Source organism: Saprolegnia parasitica (genome assembly GCF_000151545.1).
Source record: "Saprolegnia parasitica CBS 223.65 unplaced genomic scaffold supercont2.10, whole genome shotgun sequence".
Taxonomy (NCBI): Eukaryota; Oomycota; class Saprolegniomycetes; order Saprolegniales; family Saprolegniaceae; genus Saprolegnia; species Saprolegnia parasitica.
This window is the reverse complement of record NW_012156404.1, coordinates 328407-354494: the sequence shown is the minus strand read 5'-3', so window position 1 is coordinate 354494 and position 26088 is coordinate 328407. Positions and strand designations below refer to the sequence as shown.

The 26088-nt window shown below is 55.7% G+C and overlaps 7 protein-coding genes and 5 non-coding genes across 12 annotated transcripts; 6 read left to right on the top strand and 6 right to left on the bottom strand.

Annotated features, from left to right (window-relative positions):
• Nucleotides 1-41: 41 nt before the first annotated feature.
• SPRG_03935 (hypothetical protein) lies at nucleotides 42-1424 on the bottom strand. Its single transcript, XM_012342528.1, has one exon. It carries the CDS (start codon nucleotides 1409-1411, stop codon nucleotides 71-73), a length of 1341 nt encoding a protein of 446 aa, XP_012197918.1. The 5' UTR covers nucleotides 1412-1424; the 3' UTR covers nucleotides 42-70.
• A 780-nt stretch (nucleotides 1425-2204) lies between these two features.
• Nucleotides 2205-5521, bottom strand: SPRG_03934 (hypothetical protein). The gene is made up of 10 exons (XM_012342527.1): nucleotides 5377-5521; nucleotides 5148-5327; nucleotides 4895-5101; nucleotides 4659-4846; nucleotides 4546-4610; nucleotides 4306-4482; nucleotides 3291-4255; nucleotides 2869-3235; nucleotides 2467-2810; nucleotides 2205-2424 (listed from the first exon to the last, which is right to left on the bottom strand). The coding sequence occupies exons 1-10, from the start codon at nucleotides 5413-5415 to the stop codon at nucleotides 2260-2262; spliced, it is 2697 nt and encodes an 898-aa protein (XP_012197917.1). The 5' UTR covers nucleotides 5416-5521; the 3' UTR covers nucleotides 2205-2259.
• A 188-nt stretch (nucleotides 5522-5709) lies between these two features.
• On the bottom strand, nucleotides 5710-8884 carry SPRG_03933 (hypothetical protein). Its single transcript, XM_012342526.1, has 10 exons — nucleotides 8808-8884; nucleotides 8590-8765; nucleotides 8337-8543; nucleotides 8102-8289; nucleotides 7989-8053; nucleotides 7753-7944; nucleotides 6741-7705; nucleotides 6319-6685; nucleotides 5925-6268; nucleotides 5710-5876 (listed from the first exon to the last, which is right to left on the bottom strand). Exons 3-10 carry the CDS (start codon nucleotides 8526-8528, stop codon nucleotides 5736-5738), a joined length of 2454 nt encoding a protein of 817 aa, XP_012197916.1. The 5' UTR covers nucleotides 8529-8543; nucleotides 8590-8765; nucleotides 8808-8884; the 3' UTR covers nucleotides 5710-5735.
• A 317-nt stretch (nucleotides 8885-9201) lies between these two features.
• Nucleotides 9202-12523, bottom strand: SPRG_03932 (hypothetical protein). Its single transcript, XM_012342525.1, has 10 exons — nucleotides 12245-12523; nucleotides 11989-12198; nucleotides 11755-11941; nucleotides 11633-11697; nucleotides 11391-11582; nucleotides 11057-11342; nucleotides 10320-11007; nucleotides 9902-10268; nucleotides 9506-9849; nucleotides 9202-9457 (listed from the first exon to the last, which is right to left on the bottom strand). The coding sequence occupies exons 3-10, from the start codon at nucleotides 11883-11885 to the stop codon at nucleotides 9260-9262; spliced, it is 2271 nt and encodes a 756-aa protein (XP_012197915.1). The 5' UTR covers nucleotides 11886-11941; nucleotides 11989-12198; nucleotides 12245-12523; the 3' UTR covers nucleotides 9202-9259.
• A 656-nt stretch (nucleotides 12524-13179) lies between these two features.
• SPRG_03931 (protein transporter Sec61 subunit alpha) lies at nucleotides 13180-14721 on the top strand. Its single transcript, XM_012342524.1, has one exon. The coding sequence runs from the start codon at nucleotides 13234-13236 to the stop codon at nucleotides 14647-14649; it is 1416 nt and encodes a 471-aa protein (XP_012197914.1). The 5' UTR covers nucleotides 13180-13233; the 3' UTR covers nucleotides 14650-14721.
• On the bottom strand, nucleotides 14703-17484 carry SPRG_03930 (hypothetical protein). The gene is made up of 13 exons (XM_012342523.1): nucleotides 17114-17484; nucleotides 16919-17060; nucleotides 16673-16865; nucleotides 16600-16622; nucleotides 16297-16553; nucleotides 16078-16248; nucleotides 15902-16030; nucleotides 15642-15851; nucleotides 15469-15603; nucleotides 15346-15419; nucleotides 15089-15299; nucleotides 14967-15038; nucleotides 14703-14912 (listed from the first exon to the last, which is right to left on the bottom strand). The coding sequence occupies exons 1-13, from the start codon at nucleotides 17129-17131 to the stop codon at nucleotides 14724-14726; spliced, it is 1824 nt and encodes a 607-aa protein (XP_012197913.1). The 5' UTR covers nucleotides 17132-17484; the 3' UTR covers nucleotides 14703-14723.
• Nucleotides 17485-17517: 33 nt separating this feature from the next.
• On the bottom strand, nucleotides 17518-21010 carry SPRG_03929 (hypothetical protein). Its single transcript, XM_012342522.1, has 9 exons — nucleotides 20810-21010; nucleotides 20688-20764; nucleotides 19982-20636; nucleotides 19760-19930; nucleotides 19475-19709; nucleotides 18673-19425; nucleotides 18482-18626; nucleotides 18043-18419; nucleotides 17518-17983 (listed from the first exon to the last, which is right to left on the bottom strand). Exons 1-9 carry the CDS (start codon nucleotides 20971-20973, stop codon nucleotides 17591-17593), a joined length of 2970 nt encoding a protein of 989 aa, XP_012197912.1. The 5' UTR covers nucleotides 20974-21010; the 3' UTR covers nucleotides 17518-17590.
• A 1305-nt stretch (nucleotides 21011-22315) lies between these two features.
• On the top strand, nucleotides 22316-22395 carry SPRG_30037. The gene has a single exon. It is a non-coding gene; the product is annotated as a tRNA-Leu (tRNA).
• An 822-nt stretch (nucleotides 22396-23217) lies between these two features.
• On the top strand, nucleotides 23218-23297 carry SPRG_30036. The gene has a single exon. It is a non-coding gene; the product is annotated as a tRNA-Leu (tRNA).
• Nucleotides 23298-24196: 899 nt separating this feature from the next.
• SPRG_30035 lies at nucleotides 24197-24276 on the top strand. Its single transcript has one exon. It is a non-coding gene; the product is annotated as a tRNA-Leu (tRNA).
• An 826-nt stretch (nucleotides 24277-25102) lies between these two features.
• On the top strand, nucleotides 25103-25182 carry SPRG_30034. The gene has a single exon. It is a non-coding gene; the product is annotated as a tRNA-Leu (tRNA).
• An 825-nt stretch (nucleotides 25183-26007) lies between these two features.
• Nucleotides 26008-26087, top strand: SPRG_30033. The gene has a single exon. It is a non-coding gene; the product is annotated as a tRNA-Leu (tRNA).
• The last annotated feature ends 1 nt before the right edge of the window (nucleotide 26088 follows it).

The following is a 26088-nucleotide window of genomic DNA, read 5'->3' as shown; positions in this document are numbered from 1 at the left end:
CTCTTGTACGACTAGCGTACGACCTATAACGCGTAACAGACTAGGACTTTATACGACTCGTATTTAGAGGTTAGAGGAATGCCTGCGCGACAGCAGCCAGCGCGACTGACGCGCCAAGCGCTGCGGACACAGCAGCACTCACGGGCTTCTCCTGCGTCATGATCTCGACGGCCGTCTCTGTCGGCGCCGGCGTCGTGGGCGCGTGCGTCGGGGCCTCCGTGGGCGCCTGCGTCGGCGGCAGTGTTTCCCACGGCGACGTCTTGCATTCGTCCCCACGGCACGCTTTGAGCAGCTGCGGGATGCTATACCCCGGCGGCTTGACCTGGCAGCCCGGGACGTCGGGCGTGCACGGCTCGCAGACCTGAGCGTAGAGCTTGCGGCGGCACCCTTCCGAGCACTGCGGTAGGTTCATGTAGCAAGGCGGGTTCTGCGCCGAGAGGTCGTCGAGTGCCGGGAAGGGCTCCATGCGCTCGTCGGTCATCGTCACGTTGTTTTGGTAAAAGTCGATGAGCTGCTGGGCGCGCGCCGCGTTGGCGTCCGGGTCGGTCGGGTTGTTCCAGAACGGAATGGTAAAGTTGTCGAGCTGCTCGACGTTGCCGTCGAGGCAGAACTCGCGCTTGTTGGCGTACGGCTTGCCCGTCTTGTTGCTGACCATGGACGTGATGCCAACGAGGTCGTCGAGGCTGAGGTACCCCAGCACGCGGTGCGAGTACGTGCACGTGACGCCGTCCGGGAGCGTGCCATACGGGCAGAGGCCGCCCGGGATCTGCTTGCGGCAGTCGTTGGTCTTTTGCGGGAACCGCTTGGTGAAGCACGAGTTGGGGAACGAGAACCAAATGTTGTCGCGGTACGGCGCGCGCGGGTCCGACGTGCGCGGCTCGCCGCCGACGCACGGCCCGAGGTGGGGCTGGCCATGCGCACCGTTGTATTCGTAGCAGATCTGCGGCAGCGACCCGGCGCGGTTGTACGGCGTGCACATGCCGCCGTCGAGCGCCGCGAAGGAGCAAAACTCGGGCGAGATGCCCCAGTTGTTTTCAAACTCGGCGATCGTCGCCTTGGAGTTGGCGACGTGCACCTCCATGAACCAGACGTACGCCATGTTGTTCTTGCGCCGACAGAGCGGGTTGGTCTTGGCGTTGATGCCCTCGGCTTGCACGTACATGAGCGCGCCCTCGACGCTTGCCGTGTTGACCGTGTCCATCACGGCGCGGTGGCGCTCCTCGAACGTGTTGCCGAACGGCGCCACCCACGTCTTCATCTGCTCGTCGTAGACTGGGATGCCGGCCTGGACGCGCGCTTGGATGCCACGCACCGGCGTCACGTGCCAGCCGTCGCCCGTTGCGACGCCGGGCGACGCCAGGGCCGCGGCGGACGCCATCGATGCCAACGTCACCAGAAGACGACCAACCATGGCGAATCAAGAAATGAAGGACCAGCCGCGCTGCCTTTGATGGATGCAAGGTTGGCCACGAGTTCGCATATAAAGTACATGGTTGCGGATGCCACGGGGCGATGGACCAATCGCCGGTGGGTTCATGACTAGAGAAGCGAATTGCTGGGAAAAAGCCAGGCGCCAGGACAGGGTGGACTTGGAATTTGTATGGAGACCGTGGAGACGAAATATCATCGTGAACCCATGCAGAATTCACCTGCGCCGCCGCTATCAGATGCTTGGGCTGGGACTGGTCATGGACGAGCGAAGCGAGTTGTGCGCCACATCAGAAGAGGTATTATGCACCACGGATCGCACGCGATACACGTAGCTGGCATGGCATACGGCATTGATGCGAGTCATGACGTGGCAGCGCCTACGCTGTAATCGCCGGGATCAGCTCTGCAAGTCTAGCAATGAATGTTTTGCGTGTATGTAGTACATATCACTCAGATCTTAGCCTTGTGGTTATTAATACACTACTATTAATAGTAGTGATGAAGGTACCAGTACGACGACTTGAGAACCAGAACATTGCTCTTGGGATTAAGAGGCCCGTGCCTTTGAAATCTGTGCAAGACAACCGTCAAGACGGTATGGCTATTTTACGGTGTCGACGCCTCCTGCAGCCATCTTGATCATCGTTGCGCGCGAGGTCGATGGGATCTGTAGCATATCAAGGTCCCGCCGACTAAATCGACGATTGTGGCAGCGCTCAACCCTAGTTGCTCGCTACGGTCTGGGGAGCAGCATGGCGCCACGCTCTGTGCAAGCAAACGGTATGTACCGGTATTGTCATTCGAATGCAATTTACTGTTAACTGCGACTTACTGGACGACCCTTGGCGGCGCTGCTGCTACATGAATAGGTTTGACCGGTCCAGCGCTCGATGTGGACACGCCTTTGGTGCCAGAGGTCGTGCCGGACGACGTATAGTCCGGACGATTGAGGCGCGCAAACTTGGGTCCGAGCATGAGTCCCATCACGACCAGCTACACACCTTTGAGTCCAATACCGTGTTCTACTCGACGTACCGTGCACACGAGCGTGATCACCGAGCAAAACGCAAAACTCGTCGTCGCCGGCAACGCCACCAAGTACGAGAGCGGGATCAGAAACATTGACCCCATGAGCACCACGCACGCCGCCGAGAAAATCCAAATCGACTCTTGGAAATCGTCGCCGTCGTGCCGGATGAGGAACGAGACGTAGAGGCCAATGAAGGTGATGACAGCTTTCCAAAAGATGCAAAGCGCGGGAAAGATAAAGCTCGACGAGTGACACGACACGTGGTCGACCGACCCCGTAAAGGCCGTCGCGGCTTCGACCGTTAATGTTGGCGCAGGAAAGTCCACGAGGTACCACACGCCGAGAATCACTACGTTTACAGCCATGAGTCCGATGAGTGGCAAGAGATCAAGCCCACATCGACCTACCAATGTCGATGGTCAGAAAGCCGCATAGATAATGCATCATGCGCGCCATGGTCACGACGTTCTTCTTCACTGCCTTGCTGTGAAAGACGAGGTACACACGCAGCGACTTGAGCAAAAGCGAGCCGAACGCCAGCGTGTACCCGATCGAGGCGAACACGGGCCGAGCGCCGCACACCGTATTGGACGGCGCGCCGCCGCCCAATATGACGTACACACACATGCACATGCCGCCGAGCACCAAGACAATGAGCAAGTGCCACTGCGACCGCTTGATCACGGGCTTCTCGCGGAACAGCACGATGAGAATCATGCAGACCACCAGGACAGCCAGCACGAACGCGGCAAACGCCACCATGCTCGAGTATGTCTACCAGAATACATCAATGAGCATCGGTTGGAGCTTACGTAGAGAAACAACATACCCCGGACGACAACGGGACATAGTCGCAGTCGATGGTGATGTTGGCCGGCAGGCTCACGCCACCGCTGCACTCGAGGCTCAGCGTATACTTGGCGGGGTCGGGCAAGAGCCAGTAGAAGAGGACCGACCGAAGCGCTTCCGCCGAGCAGTCGGTGACGGTGTAGTTGTAAAAGGTGGCGTCGCAGATGGGCGGACTACTGAGCCAGCTCATCCACGTCTTGGTGTTGGAGTCGAGCCACGCGCAGGTCTTGCTGGATGCATACGGGGCGGGTACGACAAGGAGGCCGCCGTCGCAGTCGTACGGTAGCGAGGCGTTGGCGGGATTAGGCGTGTTCCAAACGAAGGAGATGAGGCGCGTGGACGCGTTGCAACCTTGGTACGCGAACGAGACGCTGCCTTGAAGCGTGCAGAGAGGCAGTGGAGAGACCCAAGCGCTCCACGTGAGGTAGTTGTTTTGGACCCACTTGCAGGCAGACGCAAAGACGGGATCCGGTATGGATTGGTTCTTCATGAACGCGACGTAGTCGGAGAAGAGGATGTCCATATCAAGCGGGGCGATTTGCATATTCATGAGAAAGTCGACGAGGAAAGTGTCGCGCAAGATGATCTTGGACATGTAGCGCACAAGCGGCGTGAGCGGATAGTCGGTTCTGAGCGGATTCGTGGTTGGCTCGCCGTAGCCGTTCTCGCCAAAGCTGCCAGTGGCTGCTGCGATATTGGCCGGGTCTGACTGCGGAAAGGTCACATGGGTAAAGGCGCCCGGGTACTCGTAAAAGAGGACATCGGGCTCGAAGTCATAGAACGCGACGGCGCCACCCGTTTTCAAGGTATTCGCGACATAGGCAAGCATGCCGTCGTATCCGAGGAAGCAAAAGTAGGCCGGAATGTGGTTGTTGCTCATCATGGCCTGGACAAAGCCGGGGTCATATCCCTGGTCCATCATGGCCACGACCATGCACGTTTTGTCTACTCAGTGGGTGACGTGATAGATATCATCTGGTGAAACCGCATCGCACTCTTTTCCTCGTTGAGCGTGCACGCGTGGGACTTGGAGCAGCCGTTGCGGCACCCAAACGAGCCGTCGGGACATGAACTTTGCTGAGCCAGCGGCGCCATTTTGGTTGGTTGTAGCCAAAATACTGGATCACTTGGTCGCTCCAGTTGTAGTCGCGCCAAAAGTCGAGCGCATACGGCTTGGAAAAGTTGCCTTTTGCACGGATATCACGTCCGTATCAACTTGATATTTGCGTCCGTACCTTTGGTCGAGGCATTTCCTTTCAGCGCTTCGTTTACGTTGTCGGTGAGTGTGTACAGCCCCCCCCTGCCAAATGAAGTGGGCTTCTTATCGTCACAGACAAGGGTCACGCACATGCCGTTGTAACCAGTGGATGTCGGCATCGTCGAGTTGGCGTATACATTCAGCGTCTTGAGCTTCCCGCTGGTCCAGACTTCGGGGTTGATGTGCGTTGGCGTGCAGTGGCTGGAGCCTTGATACGACATGCGCTGCGCACAGTGCAGGCCACCGCCGGTTTCGACTGTAGAGACGCCATACCCAACCTAGACGTGCCGCATGACGGCTCTGTTGCCTTGGATGAGACTTCGTACCACTTCAGTGAGCAAAATGCTGAGGACGACGCGTGAGAGGTCGTGCGACTGCCAACCGTTGCGCTCGATGATCAGTGTGCCGTTGTAGTCACCGGGAAAGGCCTGCGACTTATTGGCGTATACGGTCTCGCCCAAGCCGTGCAAGATTTCATTGGGAGCCATGCAGGACCCAAAGAGATTGGGGCGATTCATGCGGGGGTCTTGGACCTACAAAGAACGTGGGCCATGTACGACGTGCCGAGCAAGGTCGTACCCTGAAGCGCGGCACCTTCATACCCGGCTGCAAGAAAGGGTTTACTCGACGGTTCTCGTCGTCCCGCACGTGCGGATCGAGCTTGTACGCATCAGCCGTGCGCTGAACCCACGCAGCGTCCAAGCAGGAGCCTCGCTGCGACTCGAGAAGCGACGGCTTTGGCGTCTCAGCGAACAACATCTACAACCACCAAGCTTAGCTGACGACGGAATCACTAGGCAAGAGGGACCTCGAGGCCGAACAGCGCAAGAAGTAGGGAGCTTCGCATCGGAGCTTGTCGTTGCTGCTTCACCTCTCGGGTAGATCGTAATTATACCCGAGCCGTGTGCCGCTTGGCGCGAACCGTTACGAAAGAGTCGCTACGTCTTCCAACTGTCCACTTCAAGTGAAACTGCAACGACCGTCCGCCCGGCGTAGGTTCGAGCCAAGGGTTGGAGGCTACTCGATGCCCTTGGCGAGAACGGACCCAGGCTCTGAACGCCCGCTTCGTGGAATTGTAGTATATACCATTTCTCGATGCGCTATATTAGGCTAGCTATTGCAAGAAATATGAAAGGTTATTCCATGCATCGTGCTCTTTTACAGTTGTCACTTGGGTGCGGTGTTGACGTTTTTTGCCGATTTCACACTCTTTCTCGTCTTCGTGCCTGTCGTGGTGCCGGACGACTTCAAGTCTGCGAGGTTGAGGCGCGCAAACTTGGGTCCAAGCATGAGTCCCATCACGACCAGCTACACGCCTATGAGTCCAAGACCAGTACAGTGCTCTACTCGACGTACCGTGCACACGAGCGTGATCACCGAGCAAAACGCAAAACTCGTCGTCGCCGGGAGCGCCACCAAGTACGCAAGCGGGATCAGAAACAGTGACCCCATGAGCACCACGCACGCCGCCGAAAAAATCCACATGGACTCTTGAAAGTCGCCATCGTCGTGCCGGATGAGGAACGAGATATAGAGACCAATGAAGGTGATGACAGCTTTCCAAAAGATGCAAAGCGCGGGAAAGATAAAGCTCGACGAGTGACACGACACGCGGTCGACCGACCCCGTAAAGGCCGTCGCGGCTTCGACCGTTAATGTTGGCGCAGGAAAGTCCACGAGGTACCACACGCCGAGAATCACTACATGCCACGATGCCCTCGCTGTCCTAAAATGAGTCCAATGAACGTACCAACGTCGATCGAGAGGAACCCAAGGAGAAAGTGGAGCATGCGTGCGACGGTCACGACGTTCTTTTTGAGCGCCTTGTTGTGAAAGACGAGGTACACACGCAGCGACTTGAGCAAAAGCGAGCCGAACGCCAGCGTGTACCCGATCGAGGCGAACACAGGCCGAGCGCCGCACACCGTATTGGACGGCGCGCCGCCGCCCAATATGACGTACACACACATGCACATGCCGCCGAGCACCAAGACAATGAGCAAGTGCCACTGCGACCGCTTGATCACGGGCTTCTCGCGGAACAGCACTATGAGAATCATGCAGACCACCAGGACAGCCAGCACGAACGCGGCAAACGCCACCATGCTCGAGTACGTCTACCAGAATACATCAGTGAGCATCGGTGGGAGCTTACGCAGAGAAACAACGCACCCCAGACGACAACGGGACATAGTCGCAGTCGATGGTGATGTTGGCCGGCAGGCTCGCACCACCGCTGCACTCGAGGCTCAGCGTATGCTTGGCGGGGTCTGGCAAGAGCCAGTAGAAGAGGACCGACCGAAGCGCCTCCGCCGAGCAGTCGGTGACGGTGTAGTTGTAAAAGGTGGCGTCGCAGATGGGCGGACTACTGAGCCAGCTCATCCACGTCTTGGTATTGGCGTCGAGCCACGCGCAGGTCTTGCTGGACGCGTACGGGGCGGGTATGACGAGGAGGCCGCCGTCGCAGTCGTACGGTAGCGAGGCGTTGGCGGGACTCGGCGTGTTCCAAACGAAGGAGATGAGGCGCGTGGACGCGTTGCAGCCTTGGTATGAGAACGAGACGCTGCGTTGAAGCGTGCAGAGAGGCAGCGGCATGATCCAGTTGCTCCACGTGAGGTAGTTGTTTTGAACCCAATGACAAGCTGCGGCAAAGGCGGGGTCTGGAATCGTCGCATCCTTCGCGTGGTCGACGTAGTCGCGGAGGAGATTGTCCAGATCAAGCTGGGCCAGTTGGAACTGCGTCACAAAAGATGTGAGGCGCGTATCAGCTTTGAGCACGAGCGAGATGTACTGCAGAAGCGGCGTCATCGGGTAGTCCGTCTTGACAGGGTTCGATGTGACGTTGCCATATCCGTTTTCGCCAAACGAGTTGGTCGCATTGGCAATGTTGGCGGGGTCCGAGGGCGGGAACGCAATTCGCGTAAACTTGCCCGGGTATTCATGGAAGATGATGTCCGGCTGGAACGCGTAAAAGATGACTGCGCCGCCAGCGCGCATCACAGAAGTGACGTAGTCGCGCATTTTGGCATCGCCCCCAAAGCAAAAGTAGGCCGGGATGTTGCTGTTGGAGACCAGCGCTTGGAAGAAACCAACGTCGTACCCAGGGTCCATCATGGCCACGAGAATGCACTGCTTACCTATGCGCGGAGCATATGAGCTCCTTCGCATGAGATGCTTTACGCACTGTTCTTTTCGGCTTCCGTGCATGCGGGCGACTTGGAGCACCCGTCAATGCAGCCAAGCGTGCCGTTAGGACACATACTTGGGACAACGAGTTGACTCAAGTTGGCTCGTGCTATCGAGTAGAAGTTGACGAGCTCGGTAGAACTGGCGTAGTCGCGCCAATAGTCGGCTGAGAAAGGCTCCGAAAACGACCCTACAGAAAGTGTTGAGAAACCAATTCGCAAGCTGCTTCTGTACCTTTTGTCGACGCGGGTCCCTTGATGATTTCATTGACGTTATCCGTCAGTGTATAGAGCCCGCTTCTACGTAGCTAGCCTTTAGCGTCGTGGGAGATTGACGAAGACACGTACAAGCCACCATAGCCCGTTGTTGTACGCTTGGTCGCGTTAGCAAAGGCCTCGATTGTTTTGAGTTTTCCGTTGGGCCAGACCTCCCCGTTCCCATGGGTTGGCGTGCAGCGTCCGAGGCCTTGGAACGACATGCGCTCGGCGCAGTTGATCCCATCTATTGTGTCCAAGATCGAGACGCGGTATCCGACCTGCAGCATTTGGATGGGTAACGTTTTGATCATTTCAATTGCCCTACCACTTCGTCGAGGAGGATACTCAAAACAGCACGGTTCACGTCGTGGGATGCCCACGAGTTGCGCTCGAGAATGACGGTGCCGTTGAAGACGCCTGCGTACGCTTGCGACCCGTTGGCGTACACGGTCTCGCCGACGCCGTGGATCACTTCGCCTGGCTGCATGCAATTGCCGAAGACGTTTGGAATGTCCATGCGTGGGTCCTTGACCTACTTCAGATTCAGTGACCGCTACGAACGAGAAGAAACTGCGCACAAAGAAGCGGGGCGATTTGAGCGCCGGCTGCAGCAGTGGGTTCACTCGGCGGTTTGGCTGTCGCGACCGATAGGATCAAGATCGTACGTGGCCGCCGTGCGTTGGACCCAAGCCGCATCGAGACATGTCCCTCGCTGCGCATCGAGAATGGACGGCTTCACGCTGCTTGCGACGACCTACGCTCGATGAAGAGGCGAGGTACACGCGTGCGTGCATACCTCGAGGCTCCAAAGCGCAAGGGCAACCTCGAAACGCATCGTCCTGGCTAGTAGTAGAGTGCGGGAGCAGATATCGCGTTCTATTTTAGCAAACCGGTGCAGACTCGAGCCAGGGGTTTCATGCACCCCGGACTCAAGCGACGTAATCGTGCTCGACGATCTCGTCAAATGAAGATTGTGTCGACAGCATTGCGGACAACGAAAACATGGTCGCTGTTCCCCGAGACTCATTGTTATGGCTGGGCGTTAACGTACGTGGTCGTATTCGTCTTCCGTGCGCACTGCAGCAAGAAACAACAGATAAAACCTTGGGTTGATGGTGGTGATTCTGCTACGGTATTTTTAGTCGCGCTGCTACGTTCGGCCGAATATCTATGGCACTCCGCACTCGACTTGACGCAATGTTGGTTGGTTTGTAAAGTCACATGCATTCGTTTTAGCTGCATCGTACGTCAGTGGGACTGCACGTCGTGGCCACGAGCCGACGACACGACGGACGCATTGATAGCGCTCGAGACAACCATGGACGTCTTGGACGTTTTGGAGCCCTTTGTTCCCTTCGTGCCGTTGGTAGCTCCGGTATCGGTCGTCATGTCTTCGCGGTTGAGGCGCGTGAACTTTGGCCCGAACATGAGGGCCATCGTAGCAACCTACTCATGTTTGTGTACGTGCTGGACTATGACGCGTGCCAAATGTACCGTGCAAAAGAGGGTGATGGCCGACAAGAAGCCGTACGCTGCGGCGGCCGGTAGAGCGACGAGGTACGCCATCGTCATCATGAGGAGCGAGCCCACGAGCACGACGCACGACGCCGAGAAGATCCAAATCGACTCTTGAAAGTCGCCGCTCACGTGTCGAATCAAAAAGGACACGTAGAGGCCCACGAACGTCACCACGGCCTTCCAAAAGATCGAGAGCACGGGGAAGATAAAGCTGGACGAGTGGCACTCGACGTGGACGACGGTGCCGGTAAACTCGGACGCGGCCGCCGTGTACGTGGACGGTCCGGGAAACTCGGCCAGGAGCCATACGACAATGATACCTACAAGTAAAGCCTCAACCACCGTCTCTTTCCGCATGGACCAAACAAATACCAATGTCGACACCGACAATCGCACTCAGAATGTGCAGCATGCGCCACACCGATACGACACGCTTCTTCATCGCTTTGTTTTCAAACACGAGGTAGACGCGGAGCGACTTGACGAGGAGCGATCCAAAGCAGAGCGTGTACCCAAGAGAGCCCACGAAGGGCCGCGCGCCGCATAAAATGCTCGAGGGGGCCCCGCCGCCAAGGAGGACGTAGGCGCAAATGAGGATGCCGCCGAAAAGCAGCACCAAAAGAAGATGCCACTGCGATCGTTTGATGACTGGCCTTTCGCGGTATTTGAGCACCAAAGCGACGAAGACGACGAGGAGCACGAGGATGATCACCGTGATGGTGGCAATTCCCGTGTAGACCTACACGTTGAAGCCGTGACGCTACCTGTATAGAAAGACGCAACAACGTACGCCAGAAAATGTCGGGACGTAATCGCAGGCGACGGTTGTATTGGCCGGGAGCGAGACGCCGTTGATGCATTCGCCGCTCACGAGGTAGTTCGTCTTGCTCGGGAGCAGCCAAAAGAACTCGACGTTCCGGATTGAGCTGCCCGTGCACTCGGAGACCGAGTAGTTGTAAAAAGACAAGTCGCACGTCGGTGGAGAGCTAAGCCAGAGCCCCCAGAGCGCCGTGTTGGCGTCGAGCCACTCGCACGATCGGCTTGTATAGAACGGTGGCGGCAAGGTGCTAAATCCGCCGTCGCAGTCGTACGGTTGCGAGCTATTGGCGGGGTCCGGCGTTGTCCATGCGAAGTTTACGATGCGGGGTTGCGACGAGCTATTGCAGTTGGAGAAGCTGTAGCGCACGTTGGTCCCCATCGTGCAGAGCGGGAGACGGTCGACCCAGAGATACCATTTTTCATAGTTCTTCTTGACCCAGTCGCACGCAACAGCATACTCGACGTCGGGAAGGGCGGCATTGTTGGTCACGTTGCTGGCATACGCCAAGAGCAAATTGTTGATGTCGAGCTTGGTGAGCTGGAACTTTCGCAAAAAGTTGTTCAAGTTGGTCGTGTCCAAGAGGTAGTTGGAGTAGTACTTCATGAGTGCTTGCTCCGGAAAATCGACGCTGACCGGGTCTGGCGACGGCTCACCAAACCTAATGTGTTGGCTGCTCAGCATGACAGTACACTACGATAGGATCGAACCCGTTCGAGCCGAACTGGCCGGTGGCGAGCGCGACCATCTCGGGCTTTGCCCGCGGCAGCGACACGCGCACAAACTTGTTGGGGTTGGCAAAGTGGAAGATGTCGGGCTCGTAGTGATAAAAAGTGACGGCGCCGCCGCTGGCCATGGTGCTCGTCACGAGGTTGCCTACAGGCGTGTAGCCAGAGTAGCAGAAGCGTGCGGGGATGTTGTTGTTGCCCATGGCCGACTGGAGGTATCCTTGATCGTCCGTGCCATACTGGCCAGCCACCAGCATGCACGTCCTGTCTACACACACCTGATTCGGAAAACAAGAGCTTGGCAGGACTTTTGTACTTTGATTGAGTGCGGTAGTGCAGGCAGCGGTCTGAGAGCAGCCGCTCAAGCACCCATACGACTTGTTGGCACATGCGCTTTCGAGACCCACTTGACTGAGGTTGAAGTTGGCCATCGAGTAAAAGTTGATCAAATCCGAGCCCAAAGCGAAGTCGCGCCACCAGTCTGCCGAATAAATGCGGCTAAAGTTGCCTATACCGGGTCCATGCTATTTCATCTCAATGGAGAACGAGTCTGCGTACCGACTGTGGAATTGGGTCCTTTCAGCGCTTCGTCGACATTGGCCTTGAGTGTGTAGAGCCCCGATCTATCCGCACAAGTCATCTGTTCAAGCTCCGAAAACTCCGTAGTGGGTGGAGCGTACTGGCCGTTGTAGCCGATGGCCGACGAACTCGTTTCGTTGGCATACACATTCAGAAGCGCCATCTTGGAGCTCGTCCAAACTTCGGGGCTGACGTGTGACGGAGTGCACGCACCCGCGCCGACAGAGGACATGCGCTCCGTGACGCCGAGCCCGCCGCTCGTTTTGAAAAAGACACGGGGTATCCGACCTGTCAATCATGGCTCGGAGTCTACACGTGCAACGCAGCGCGCGTACCACTTCCGAGACCAAGATCGAAATGATCGAGGCTGTTAGCGTCTGGGACTGCCACGTGTTGTACTCAAGAACAAACGATCCGTTCCAGGAGCCCTTCGTGGCGACCGAGCCATTGGGAAACACGCGCTCGCCAACGCCGTGGATGGATTGCCGCGACTTGAAGCAACTGGGTTGAAACGCATCTGGAGAGTGCTGGCGGGGGTCGTTGAGCTACAAATGGGCCATTGAGTCTGGAAAGGTCGTAAAAACACAGTACTGTGAAGCGGGGCTCCTGAAGTCCTTGGCGCAAGAAAGGATTTGCTCGGCGGCGCTGGGCATCGAGGGCATTGGGGTCCAAGTTCAGCCGCTTTGCCGTCGCAGCGACCCAAGCGGCGTCCAGGCATTTGTTGAGGCGTCGCGCCTCAAAGACGGACGGTGAGGTCGTCTGAGCAGCAGTCTCAAAGAGAGCAGCCAGAACGACCGCAAGCCACAGCACGAGCATGGTCGACGATCGATCCGCTTAAACAACGAGTACGCTTTTGCACAGAAGTCTTTCTGTCGCCATCGAACTTTAGAAGAAAACACAGGAGTCGCGCAAAGATCCACAAGTCGATCGAAGATCACGTGCCTTGAACTACTACTAATATTAGTTCGCAAATCCAAAAAGAAATCCCTCGAGCAACTCTTGTAGTAGGGCACCACGGAATCGGCTTGCAACTCGCGCCAACAACAACGAAGCCGGTCCTCACGACTACGTATTAGTGGCGATCTCGACATCAGGAGAATGCTTGGATTGCGATGTCGATTTTTTCCAGTGACGTGGCCTGAGAATCCGCGGAAGCCCCCTCGTTTTCGTCCTTCAAGAAACTGGTGGCCGCCGCATCGCAACGCTTGACACTTTGGGCGTGCGATGCGCTTGCGCTCGTCCACTACGCTATCTTCATTTGCACAGAGTGCGTGCTTCGAGACGCCAGGTGCATGGCGAGGCGTCGTCGCCGTTGGTGCCAAAGGCGCGACTTGGCGCTTCAACCTTGCACCGACCAGGTTGCATCGTGTCTTTTTCTGGATTTCAGCCAATCAGGTGCGTCGACACGCCACCAGCGGCTACGTGGGACCGCGTGGGTGGGCGTTCATTTCAGTGGCCAATCATGCGTCGTGCAATGTGGAAATGAAATCTTTTGGCCAATGGCCTGTCGGCATTACGGATGTTACTGCCTAGTGACTTTTGTGGGGCAGGTTGCCATTCGCGAATTTGCCCCGTCAACCATGGGTCTCCTCCAGCTCGTGCGCCCGATGCTCAGCGTCCTCCCCGAGGTCGCGAGCCCCGACCGCCGCATTCCGTTCCGCGAGAAGGTCGTGTGGAGCGTCATCGCGCTCTTCACCTTCCTCGTCCTCTCGCAGCTGCCCCTCTACGGCGTCAAGAACACGGGCGCCAGCGACGCCTTGTACTGGATGCGCGCCATCATGGCCTCCAGCCGTGGCACGCTCATGGAGCTCGGCGTCGGCCCGATCGTGACGGCCGGCCTCATCATGCAGCTCCTCGCCGGCTCCAAGGTCCTCGACGTCGACCAGAACATCAAGGAAGACCGCGCCCTCTTCTCGGGCGCGCAGAAGCTTTTTGGCATGCTCATCACGGTCGCGCAGGCTGTTGCGTACGTCATGTCGGGTATGTATGGTGATGTCAACGAGATTGGCGCCGCCAACGCGATCCTTATCATTGTCCAGCTCTCGTTTGCGGGCTTGATCTTGATCATCCTCGACGAGATGCTCCAGAAGGGCTACGGCCTCGGCTCGGGCATCTCGCTCTTCATGGCCAGCAACATTTGCCAGAACATCGTGTGGGACACGTTCAGCCCTGTCTCGATCACGACGGGCCGCGGTACCGAGTTCCACGGCGCGCTCATTGCGTTCTTCCATGTGCTCTTTACGCGCTCCAACAAGCTCTCGGCGCTCAAGGAGGCGTTTTACCGCCAGAACCTCCCGAACGTCACGAACGTGCTCTCGACCGTGCTCATGTTTATCGTCATCACGTACGTGCAAGGCTTCCGCATCGACCTCCCGGTCAAGTACCAAAAGTACCGCGGCCAGCAGGGCTCGTACCCGATCAAGGTCCTGTACACGTCCAACATGCCCATCATCCTCCAGTCGGCGCTCGTCTCCAACTTTTACTTTGTGTCGCAGCTCCTCTTCAAGAAGTTTGGCGACAACATTGCCATTCGTCTCCTCGGCGTGTGGGCTGACGTCGAAGGCTCGAGCGGCGCGCTCCCGATCAGCGGCCTCGCCTACTACATTTCGGCGCCGTCGTCCGCGACCGAGATCCTCTACGACCCGATCCGCGCCGTCGCGTACGTCACCTTTGTCCTCGCGTCGTGCGCCTTCTTCTCGGCTACGTGGGTCGAAATCTCGGGCTCGTCCTCGCGCGACATTGCCAAGCAGCTCCGCGACCAGCAGATGGTCATGAGCGGCTACCGCGACTCGTCCATGGTCCATGTGCTCAACCGCTACATCCCGGTCGCGGCCCTCTTTGGCGGTGTCGCGATTGGCGTCCTCTCGATCATCTCGGACTTCCTCGGTGCGATCGGCTCGGGCACCGGCGTCCTCCTCGCGGTCACGATCATCTACCAGTACTTTGAGGCGTTTGCGAAGGAGCAGGCGGACCTCTCGTCCATGTTTGGCTTTTAGACAGCCAGTGACCGTGTAGAACTATACCATACGACTAGGCCAATAGAGACCCACCACTTTTTTTCTGTACGACATTATTGCGAGTCTCTTTGTACCGCGTCCGCGTAGGACGGCGGCGGGGTCTGCGGGCGGCGAGCCAGCTGCGCAAGGAACCACGCTGTCTTGGGTCGAGGCGACGGTGGTCGTTTGGACGGCGACCGAGTTGCCACAGCGGCCGAGCTGCGGGGCCGGCCGACGCAGCATCCCAGCGAGCTTCGGGGGCGCTAGACAGGTGAGCCCATGGCTCGTGCACGCGACGAAAAGGTACGATTCAACACCTGTGTGGCGACGGCGCTCTGCAGCGCGCGCCGGAGACTTTTGGACTGCAGCACGGCGGATGCCGAGGACGCCTAGAAAAGCGACATTTTATGAGGTCGCGCGACCGATGCGAGAGTCCAACGCTGGCACCAATGGCCGGCTTGACGGGTTCCAAGTGCGCCTTGGAGGCCGCGTCGAGCTGTTGCCAGAGGGTCGCCAGCGGCGTCGTGGCGGCGGCGTGGCGCTGGGCTACCCGGCGCTGGTGCTGCAAGCGGAGTTCGTCACGCACGGCTTCGCGGTGGAGCACGTCGTCGGTGACAATGTCGTCGGCTTCTTGTGCAAGCGCGCGGTCCCTACAACAAGCGGCTCAGCCAAAAATGCGATGCCAACGCAGTGCACGTTTGGTGCCGCTCGGCCACGTCGGCGGGCGTCACACTCGTCAAGACAACAGTGAACGCCGCTCCCGCCGACACCTAATCCACGGCGGTCGCAGACCATTATTCATGTACTACTAGTCACTACCTGCACGACGTTGCACCCGACAAGAGAACGTACGAGGTGGGGCAGCGTGTACAGCTGCGGGTAGCTCCCGACGCCGCACTGCCCTTGCTCGCCATTGCCCCATGCATAGAGCAAGTGCTTGTCCGAGATGGCCAACTACGCTGCATGAGCGCGTGTTGACTCGATGGTCGTACCGAGTGGGTTTGCCCGAGCTTGATGTCGTACACGAGCACAGCGCGAAAGAAAACGACGGGCGACGGCCGGTGGCGGTCGCGGCAGTCTCCGAGACCCAGCTGACCATAGTGGTTGGCGCCAAACGCCAAGACGTCGCGCGTGTCGGTGAGCAGCATCGTGTGTGCCCCACCACACGCAACGTATGTGCACTTGCGCTGCTTGAGCTCCACCTACGCCTCGTGCCAATAGAACCCCTACCCTCGTCAAGAACCGTACGAACGCGTTCAAAGGTGGAGCTGAGGGCGTCTTTGGCTTCGAGGCGCCCAAGCCGGCCGTTCTCGCCCCAACCGGCCGTGTAGAGATCGCCCGCGCTCGAGATGACGGCCGTGTGCATCTCGCCACATGCAATCTACACGACCACTTAGCAACATCCATGCACAGATGACGGGATCGCACGTGAAAAATGTGGGTTTTGGACAGCGACTGCACCGGCCTTGGCGAGGCTTCGTCCTCTCGTCGCGGAGCGTCCGTCGTCCCGTGCCCCAAGGCCCCCGACTTGCCGTACCCCCACGTCAAGACCGTTCCTTCGTCCAAGAGCAAGGCGCAGTGCTTGAGCCCACAAGCAACCTAAGTGGCGAAAGTGGCGAAACGTTTACTCTCTGACGTGGGGTCTACCTGCACAATCTTGCTCCGCGACGGTAGTCGAAGTACGCGCGGCGTGTCTAGAAACATCCCGGACCCAGATTCGTCGAGGGCGGAACCAAGCTGCCCATGCTCATTGCTGCCCCATGTGAGCACGTCGTCGTCGTCCGTAACAACCATCGAGTGGTCGCCGCCACACGCAGAATCCATAATATGCATGTGCATGCCCCCATCCACGTCACGTCCGTCCCACACTCGCGGCTTCGTGCTGCATTTGAGGCCGGCAATTCCTGCACCATAAATATTGTCAACAAGCGCGCCAACCCAGCCATGTACCGAGCTGGCCTTGGTTCGAGTTGCTATATCGACACGGATGAGTGGTGCTCCATACGAGGTAGAATGGTGCGACCCAAAGACGAAGAGACGGTCGTTGGCGTCGAGCACGAGCGTGTGCTGATGGCCCGAGGCGACTTTTGTCAGCAAGACGCTGCGACGCGCGCTTGGCTCGTCGGCCGTCGACCGCACATCGAAATTCGAGACCGGGATTTCCGTAAACGCAAACGACGAGTCGAACGAGCCGTGGCCGAGCGCGCCGTACGTTGCTGCATATATGTCCATCAGAATACACCACTTTGCCGCTTCGAGTGAGAGGTACCGTCGCCCGTGCTAAAGATGTGCTTGCCGTCGTTGCGCACGATGCGAACCGAGACCGTTCGAGGCTCGTACCGGACGCGGGTACCTGAAAAGCCAGCATCGACGCTATTGGTGACGTGCTGAATCGACTCGGTGAGAATGTTCTAAGAGCACAGTCACTTGATGCCCCTGCGGTGGTAGAGTCCGGATTACGAACCGGGTCACAGTTCTCCATGGCCGTCACGCGAAAAACTGGGGCTTGTGTGCCGTCTCGGGCGTGAAGAGGAGCACGGACGGGTACACTTTGATGCGGGGCGACGCGTTCCACGGCGTGAGCACGACCGGCTGCGTCGGCGGTCGCTGGAACGTCAAGTGCACCGAGTAAAAGCACGACGACCCGCCCTCGACGACGACAAGACTCGTTGATGAAAAGACGGCAACCGCGTTGGCCGCGACGTGGGTCAGCGTCGGGGCCGACACGAGCCGGCGGTTCAAGTCATGGAGCAACTCGAGCTCAACCTTGGACCCGCGTGTCGAGAGGGCGCGCTTGATGCTCGCGTCCATCGAAAAATAGCCGATAGGTTGAAACTGCACTCACTTTATAGGCGAGACAACAACACACCACAAAGTATGAATGATTGATTCTAAACAGGTTAATTAAACGAAGGTAGAGTGTTAATGCAAAAAGGGGAGTCTACTCTTCAAACCAACGGCCGCGGTTCTCGGCGTCATCGACGGTCCGGAAGAGCTGCGCCTTGTACGAATCGACCATGTCTTCAAACGACTTGTCCGCCTTGATCGACTTGGCGTGCTTCCGCTCCTTGCGCGACGGGCCCGCGGGGGCGGCGACCGGCGTCTCGCGCTTGCGCTTCGGGGCCACCTTCTCCACCTTGGGCTTGGGCTTGTCCGTCTTGGCCTTCTTGGCCGCCGGCGCCGCCTCTTCTTCGGGTGTCGCCTTCTTGATCGCCTTGGCTTCGCGCTGGCGCTTGCCGCGGCTCTTGCGCTCGACCTTCTCGACGACCTCGCCCTGCGCCTTGCGGAGCATGTTGTCTTCGGTGCGGCGCTTCTTGGCGTCGTTCATCTTTTTCTACGCGGCACCAACACGGTGTGAGCATAGAAAAACAAGGCAAACAAAACGAGCCCAACCTCGCGAAGCTTGAGCTTGCCGTGGTTTTCGAGCGCAAACTCAATGATGAGACGCGTCTTTTCGGCATCGGGCGTCGACTTGCCGAGCTTGACACCGCGCCCAGAGTACTCGGTGTACGTGGGGTTGTTGTTGAGCTGGCGCAATGCCGCAAGCGCGTGCACGTGGTGCGAAAATTGCACAAAACCATACCCGCGCGAGCGCGGCTCCTGGCCCGGCTTGATGTTGTCCATGTCGCGGACGATCTTGCACAGTTCAATCTTGACGGGCGCGCCCGACTTGAGCACATACTCGGGCTTGACCTCCTTCATGTCGACGAGGTTGGCACGCAGACCCGCGATCGCGCCTTCGCGGAAGATGGTCTTGAGGATCTTTTCGTCTACACACGATGAAGATGATGAGTCCTCTGTCATCGACATATCTTGTGTTTCCAATGCGTACCGACGCCAAGCGCAAGGTTGCGCACCGAGAGACGGACAGGCGAGATGAAGAAGAGCGGGTTCTTGAGCTTTTCCTTCTTCTCCTTGATCGCGCGGCGGCGCTTCTCGATGTCCATCTTGGGCAACTCGAGGTCTTCGTCGGCCGTCTAATCACTTTACATGAGCATATACAACCATGGATAGACTCATTACCTTGTTGACGCTGATCGTGCCTTCGTACGCGAGGTACATGTTGCGCTTGTCCTTGGCCTTGCGCGTCGCGCTGTTCTCGTCCGCGAGGCGCGTCGCGTCGTCCTTGTTGACAGCGCGCGTGATCGAGAGCAAACGGTTGTCGACGTAGACGCCGTCACCGTCGAGGAGCGCATTGTCGTAAAAGAGGCCGCCCGACACGCTCGACTTGTTCTTCTTCTTGTCCTTGCTGTCGTCCTTGACCGTGCCGCGCGCAATCGCCGCGTCCGCCGCGTCTTGGCTGCGGAAGCGCACGAACGCAACGCCCTTGGAGAGGCCCGCGCTGTGGTCCATGACGACACGCGCGTACTCGACGGGCCCAAACTCGGATTCCATGCTCTCCTTGAGGAAGAGCTCGGTCGTTTGGAACGAGAGGTTGCGGATAAACACCGTGCGGAGCATCTGCGCTTCCGAATCGCCCTTGGGGCGCTTGCTCGCGGGCTCTTCGTCTTCCTCGTCGTCGTCTTCTTCTTCGGCGTTGTCGTCGGCAGCTTCGTTCTCTTCCGCGTCGTCCTCGTCCCCATGACCCTCAATGTCCGACTCGACCATCTCGTCGTCATCGACCAAGACATTTTCGTCGTCGTCGCCGACGGCCTCTTCGTCGGCTTCGTCAGCCTCAGGCACCGCCGCCGCCGCTTGCGTCTTCAGGTACTCGGACTTGGCAACGGCGTAATCCACGACGATGTCGCGGCCCTTGAACTTGGTCCCGTTGATTTCCTAGGCGCGATCAAGGCGTGAGTGTACTGCAAGGCATGGAATGATAGACCTCGATGGCCTTTTGGGCGTCCACACGGTTCTTGAACTGGACAAAGCCAAAACCGCGGCTGCGGCCCAGTGGCATCTTGCTGTCGGCCTCGACCGGGAGGCGCACGACACGCGCTTCCGCGAGCGGACCAAACTTCTTGAAGAGCTTGTCCAAGTCGGCGTCCTTGACGTCGAACTGCAGGTTGCGCACAATGAGACGGACGCCTTCCTTGTCCGAGAGCGACGTCGTGTCCAGACTAATGTACGTAATGTCAGAACCCATTGACGTACAATCAAACGCGTGTACCCGCGCACGAGCATCGTGAAGCCCTTGAAGACGTGGTCGTTGAGCTTCTCGATCGCCTTCTCCTTCAAGACCGTCGTCGCCCACTCGACGTACGCCACGGGCTCGTCGACGCCCTGCGAGTTGGGCTCTTGCTTGAGTTCGATCGACTTGGCCTCGCCAATCTTCTTCATCCTGCAATGGACGCATGAGCATGCTACATATCGCACAATGGACGAGACGTACTTGATCTTGAGGTGCTTCTCTGTGATGGCGCTGCCGAGGCCGTAGATCACAATCGACTTTTCCTCGGCCGTCGCGAGCTGCTCCTTGCGCTCGCTTGCCTTGCGCCAGAGCTCACGGTGCTCACGCCGACGGGCGTTGCGCTCGCTTTGCACATGCTCCGCCTCGGCCACCGCTTCCGGCTTCTTGGCTTCCGGCTTCTTGGCTTCCGGCTTCTTGGCTTCCGGCTTCTTGACCTCTGGCTTCTTGGCCTCCGGCTTCTTCGTTTCAACGACGGTCTCGTCCTCGACGGTCTTCTTGGCCTTCTTGGCCTTCTTTTCCTTCGGCGCAGCCTCTTCGATTTGAGCGACTTCCTCCTCGACCTCGGCCGCTTCGTCGCGCTGCTTCTTCTGCTTCTTGTCCTTCTTCGCAGGCTTCTCGTCGACGTCGTCGGACGCTTCTTCGCGCTTCGCCTTCTTCTCCTTCTTCGCCTTCTTCTCCTTCTTGGGCTTGGCGTCGTCGGCCTCGGCCTCGAGCGGCGCATCCTGGACCGGCGCGGCCTCGACGGGCGCGGCTTCGACCTTGGGCGCTTCGGCAACGGCGGCTGGCGTCGCAAACGCCGAGTTTTGGTTCTGCTTCTTGTGCGCCGGGTGGATACCGGCCTTCTCTTTGGCGAGATCTGCGTGCGACGATGAGGATGCTGTCGTAGGAAGAGAACGACGGGACGTACCGATACAGAGCTTGCGGCCTTGGTATTCTGTGTTGTTGAGCGCGTCCATCGCGGCCTTGGCGTCCGACTCCATCGCACTAGTCGCCATGAGTCTCCATGGTCATAGCATCCATGGCACGTACAACTTGACGAAGGCGAAGCCGCGCGTGAGCATGTCGGTCTTGCGCTTGCCCTTGTCCTTGATGACAGAGACCTTCTTCACGGGACCAATGTCCCCGAAGAGGTTCTCGAGCTCTTCCTGGGAGACCCCATACGCGAGGTTCCGGACGAAGATCGTGTTGGACATCGCGCCGCTATTTCAGTAATTCAAATCGGAACCGATCTGTCCGGATAATGAAACGATTTGACTGGTCAGCATCTCCCTCGGTACGCCATTGGCTCTGCATCCGACGCACCCAATCAGCGCGCGCGGCGGCCGATCTTGGCCGCACGGACGATACCAGCTCGACGGCGGTATGCAGCGACGCGTGGGAAACCATGTCGGTGGCACCGGGCCTAAAAAGCGCTGCTGGTGATTCTTTAGATCTACAGTATGCTGATGCATAGGACTGGCGGCGTGTATGTGCTCGTCATTCTGGCGAGCACTGCGCATTATCAGCTGGCAAGTATGTCCGTCAAATCAGCATCGATTTCTCGTTAACGTTACCCTCACTTTCAATTACTAGTATACCTCGTTGAACTGTTCAATGTAGTCTAAAATAAACAGGAGCACCTAGGGTGCGACAAAAGACTCTGGTTTTATCTCGTGCGGGGTGTGTGCTTCGCATAGCAGCTACGCTGGCCATGCCTATAACCCTGCCAACTAGCACTACTCTTTAAAAGTAGACTAAAAAAGCATTAGTCCAATATATTTAGAGGAAATATCAACTTCTGCACACCATTCTCGTAGATACCAACCGCACACACTATCTAATCTCCATTGCATACCATCTCCGATCGACCTCAAGCTCCAAATTAATTTACACCAATTGATACCCAATTCAATAATGAAACACAAATATCTCGAGCTACAGGCCTCCATCGACCACCACAATCTTATTTTGACAAAGCCAAAACTGTCGTTTATTGATGTGCCAAGTATGAGCGAAAATAATTTTCGACGAGTCCGCCCGTCACGGCTTCACCGACCGTGGCCACGGCCGGCCAAAATTCTTGAATTTATGAAACCTTCTCCAATCGCTTTGAAAATTTTAGGGGTGCTGAACAAAGGCATAAAAAGACTACACCCAAGTTGTCATGACCAAAACAGCTCTGCATGTCGCGTTCTTGACTTTTCTAGTTTGCGAATTCGGCCTCATTTGAGCACTTGAAGCAGCCGCAAGATGACCAAGAGACACTCATGCCAGGGCTCTGTGATGTATTTGGGTCCTAAATTGAAAATTAAAAGCATGCGAGAGAAGGAGTGGCGCCGCTAGGCTAGGGTATGTGCGAAATAGAAAAGAAGGTAAAATCAAAAGAATAGAAGGAGCGTAGAAAAACGACTGGGAGTCATGGTAAATGGTCTGTGTGCTTGTGTGGGATGTGGTAAGAGTGCATAATGCTGTGTTTCGTAATGGTATGGTGTAGAAAGTGATAGATAATGACATTGCGGTGTTCTATGAGTAGTAGAGGGAAGAAAGCCAAGCGGTGATCGCTTGGCCGAGCGGTCTAAGGCGCCAGTTTAAGGCACTGGTCTGAAAGGGCGTGGGTTCGAATCCCACAGCGGTCACATCTTTTTGCTCCATATACTTGCGTCTATATTTTCAATATATTTAGAGGAAATATCAACTTCTGCACACCATTCTCGTAGATACCAACCGCACACACTATCTAATCTCCATTGCATACCATCTCCGATCGACCTCAAGCTCCAAATTAATTTACACCAATTGATACCCAATTCAATAATGAAACACAAATATCTCGAGCTACAGGCCTCCATCGACCACCCCAATCTTATTTTGACAAAGCCAAAACTGTCGTTTATTGATGTGCCAAGTATGAGCGAAAATAATTTTTCGACGAGTCCGCCCGTCACGGCTTCACCGACCGTGGCCGCGGCCGGCCAAAATTCTTGAATTTATGAAACCTTCTCCAATCGCTTTGAAAATTTTAGGGGTGCTGAACAAAGGCATAAAAAGACTACACCCAAGTTGTCATGACCAAAACAGCTCTGCATGTCGCGTTCTTGACTTTTCTAGTTTGCGAATTCGGCCTCATTTGAGCACTTGAAGCAGCCGCAAGATGACCAAGAGACACTCATGCCAGGGCTCTGTGATGTATTTGGGTCCTAAATTGAAAAATTAAAAAGCATGCGAGAAGGAGTGGCGCCGCTAGGCTAGGGTATGTGCGAAATAGAAAAGAAGGTAAAATCAAAAGAAATAGAAGGAGCGTAGAAAAACGACTGGGAGTCATGGTAAATGGTCTGTGTGCTTGTGTGGGATGTGGTAAGAGTGCATAATGCTGTGTTTCGTAATGGTATGGTGTAGAAAGTGATAGATAATGACATTGCGGTGTTCTATGAGTAGTAGAGGGAAGAAAGCCAAGCGGTGATCGCTTGGCCGAGCGGTCTAAGGCGCCAGTTTAAGGCACTGGTCTGAAAGGGCGTGGGTTCGAATCCCACAGCGGTCACATCTTTTTTGCTCCATATACTTGCGTCTATATTTTCAATATATTTAGAGGAAATATCAACTTCTGCACACCATTCTCGTAGATACCAACCGCACACACTATCTAATCTCCATTGCATACCATCTCCGATCGACCTCAAAGCTCCAAATTAATTTACACCAATTGATCCCCAATTCAATAATGAAACATAAATATCTCGAGCTATAGGCCTCCATCGACCACCACAATCTTATTTTGACAAAGCCAAAACTGTCGTTTATTGATGTGCCAAGTATGAGTGCCAAGTATGAGCGAAAATAATTTTTCGACGAGTCCGCCCGTCACGGCTTCACCGACCGTGGCCACGGCCGGCCAAAATTCTTGAATTTATGAAACCCTTCTCCAATCGCTTTGAAAATTTTAGGGGTGCTGAACAAAGGCATAAAAAGACTACACCCAAGTTGTCATGACCAAAACAGCTCTGCATGTCGCGTTCTTGACTTTTCTAGTTTGCGAATTCGGCCTCATTTGAGCACTTGAAGCAGCCGCAAGATGACCAAGAGACACTCATGCCAGGGCTCTGTGATGTATTTGGGTCCTAAATTGAAAAATTAAAAAGCATGCGAGAGAAGGAGTGGCGCCGCTAGGCTAGGGTATGTGCGAAATAGAAAAGAAGGTAAAATCAAAAGAAATAGAAGGAGCGTAGAAAAACGACTGGGAGTCATGGAAAAGAAGGTAAAATCAAAAGAAATAGAAGGAGCGTAGAAAAACGACTGGGAGTCATGGTAAATGGTCTGTGTGCTTGTGTGGGATGTGGTAAGAGTGCATAATGCTGTGTTTCGTAATGGTATGGTGTAGAAAGTGATAGATAATGACATTGCGGTGTTCTATGAGTAGTAGAGGGAAGAAGGCCAAGCGGTGATCGCTTGGCCGAGCGGTCTAAGGCGCCAGTTTAAGGCACTGGTCTGAAAGGGCGTGGGTTCGAATCCCACAGCGGTCACATCTTTTTTTGCTCCATATACTTGCGTCTATATTTTCAATATATTTAGAGGAAATATCAACTTCTGCACACCATTCTCGTAGATACCAACCGCACACACTATCTAATCTCCATTGCATACCATCTCCGATCGACCTCAAGCTCCAAATTAATTTACACCAATTGATCCCCAATTCAATAATGAAACATAAATATCTCGAGCTATAGGCCTCCATCGACCACCACAATCTTATTTTGACAAAGCCAAAACTGTCGTTTATTGATGTGCCAAGTATGAGCGAAAATAATTTTTCGACGAGTCCGCCCGTCACGGCTTCACCGACCGTGGCCGCGGCCGGCCAAAATTCTTGAATTTATGAAACCTTCTCCAATCGCTTTGAAAATTTTAGGGGTGCTGAACAAAGGCATAAAAAGACTACACCCAAGTTGTCATGACCAAAACAGCTCTGCATGTCGCGTTCTTGACTTTTCTAGTTTGCGAATTCGGCCTCATTTGAGCACTTGAAGCAGCCGCAAGATGACCAAGAGACACTCATGCCAGGGCTCTGTGATGTATTTGGGTCCTAAATTGAAAAATTAAAAAGCATGCGAGAGAAGGAGTGGCGCCGCTAGGCTAGGGTATGTGCGAAATAGAAAAGAAGGTAAAATCAAAAGAAATAGAAGGAGCGTAGAAAAACGACTGGGAGTCATGGTAAATGGTCTGTGTGCTTGTGTGGGATGTGGTAAGAGTGCATAATGCTGTGTTTCGTAATGGTATGGTGTAGAAAGTGATAGATAATGACATTGCGGTGTTCTATGAGTAGTAGAGGGAAGAAAGCCAAGCGGTGATCGCTTGGCCGAGCGGTCTAAGGCGCCAGTTTAAGGCACTGGTCTGAAAGGGCGTGGGTTCGAATCCCACAGCGGTCACATCTTTTTTGCTCCATATACTTGCGTCTATATTTTCAATATATTTAGAGGAAATATCAACTTCTGCACACCATTCTCGTAGATACCAACCGCACACACTATCTAATCTCCATTGCATACCATCTCCGATCGACCTCAAGCTCCAAATTAATTTACACCAATTGATCCCCAATTCAATAATGAAACATAAATATCTCGAGCTATAGGCCTCCATCGACCACCACAATCTTATTTTGACAAAGCCAAAACTGTCGTTTATTGATGTGCCAAGTATGAGCGAAAATAATTTTTCGACGAGTCCGCCCGTCACGGCTTCACCGACCGTGGCCACGGCCGGCCAAAATTCTTGAATTTATGAAACCTTCTCCAATCGCTTTGAAAATTTTAGGGGTGCTGAACAAAGGCATAAAAAGACTACACCCAAGTTGTCATGACCAAAACAGCTCTGCATGTCGCGTTCTTGACTTTTCTAGTTTGCGAATTCGGCCTCATTTGAGCACTTGAAGCAGCCGCAAGATGACCAAGAGACACTCATGCCAGGGCTCTGTGATGTATTTGGGTCCTAAATTGAAAAATTAAAAAGCATGCGAGAGAAGGAGTGGCGCCGCTAGGCTAGGGTATGTGCGAAATAGAAAAGAAGGTAAAATCAAAAGAAATAGAAGGAGCGTAGAAAAACGACTGGGAGTCATGGTAAATGGTCTGTGTGCTTGTGTGGGATGTGGTAAGAGTGCATAATGCTGTGTTTCGTAATGGTATGGTGTAGAAAGTGATAGATAATGACATTGCGGTGTTCTATGAGTAGTAGAGGGAAGAAAGCCAAGCGGTGATCGCTTGGCCGAGCGGTCTAAGGCGCCAGTTTAAGGCACTGGTCTGAAAGGGCGTGGGTTCGAATCCCACAGCGGTCAC

Bases quoted from the DNA above. Each gene is read 5' to 3' on its own strand.
- SPRG_03935 (XM_012342528.1), bottom strand. From the start codon at position 1,411: ATGGTTGGTCGTCTTCTGGTGACGTTGGCATCGATGGCGTCCGCCGCG.
- SPRG_03931 (XM_012342524.1), top strand. From the start codon at position 13,234: ATGGGTCTCCTCCAGCTCGTGCGCCCGATGCTCAGCGTCCTCCCCGAG.
- SPRG_03932 (XM_012342525.1), bottom strand. From the start codon at position 11,885: ATGTCCTCTGTCGGCGCGGGTGCGTGCACTCCGTCACACGTCAGCCCC. The intron at 11,698-11,754 runs GTACGCTCCACC...TTGTGCGGATAG, and splicing joins GCCATCGGCTACAACGGCCA to ATCGGGGCTCTACACACTCA. The intron at 9,458-9,505 runs GTACATTTGGCA...AAACATGAGTAG, and splicing joins CCATCACCCTCTTTTGCACG to GTTGCTACGATGGCCCTCAT.
- SPRG_03929 (XM_012342522.1), bottom strand. From the start codon at position 20,973: ATGTCCAACACGATCTTCGTCCGGAACCTCGCGTATGGGGTCTCCCAG. The intron at 20,765-20,809 runs GTACGTGCCATG...CATGGCGACTAG, and splicing joins GGCTTCGCCTTCGTCAAGTT to TGCGATGGAGTCGGACGCCA. The intron at 19,931-19,981 runs GTACGTCTCGTC...CGTCCATTGCAG, and splicing joins GAGAAGCACCTCAAGATCAA to GATGAAGAAGATTGGCGAGG.
- SPRG_03930 (XM_012342523.1), bottom strand. The intron at 16,623-16,672 runs GTCGCACCATTC...GTGTCGATATAG, and splicing joins GACCGTCTCTTCGTCTTTGG to CAACTCGAACCAAGGCCAGC. The intron at 15,604-15,641 runs GTACGACCATCG...CATGCAGCGTAG, and splicing joins AGCTCGGGCAAACCCACTCG to TTGGCCATCTCGGACAAGCA.
- SPRG_03933 (XM_012342526.1), bottom strand. From the start codon at position 8,528: ATGGACATTCCAAACGTCTTCGGCAATTGCATGCAGCCAGGCGAAGTG. The intron at 6,686-6,740 runs GTGCGTTGTTTC...GTATTCTGGTAG, and splicing joins ATGTCCCGTTGTCGTCTGGG to ACGTACTCGAGCATGGTGGC. The intron at 5,877-5,924 runs GTACGTCGAGTA...ATAGGCGTGTAG, and splicing joins TGATCACGCTCGTGTGCACG to CTGGTCGTGATGGGACTCAT.
- SPRG_03934 (XM_012342527.1), bottom strand. From the start codon at position 5,415: ATGCGAAGCTCCCTACTTCTTGCGCTGTTCGGCCTCGAG. The intron at 4,847-4,894 runs GTACGAAGTCTC...CGGCACGTCTAG, and splicing joins GCATTTTGCTCACTGAAGTG to GTTGGGTATGGCGTCTCTAC. The intron at 2,811-2,868 runs GTAGGTCGATGT...CTGTAAACGTAG, and splicing joins CTTTCTGACCATCGACATTG to TGATTCTCGGCGTGTGGTAC.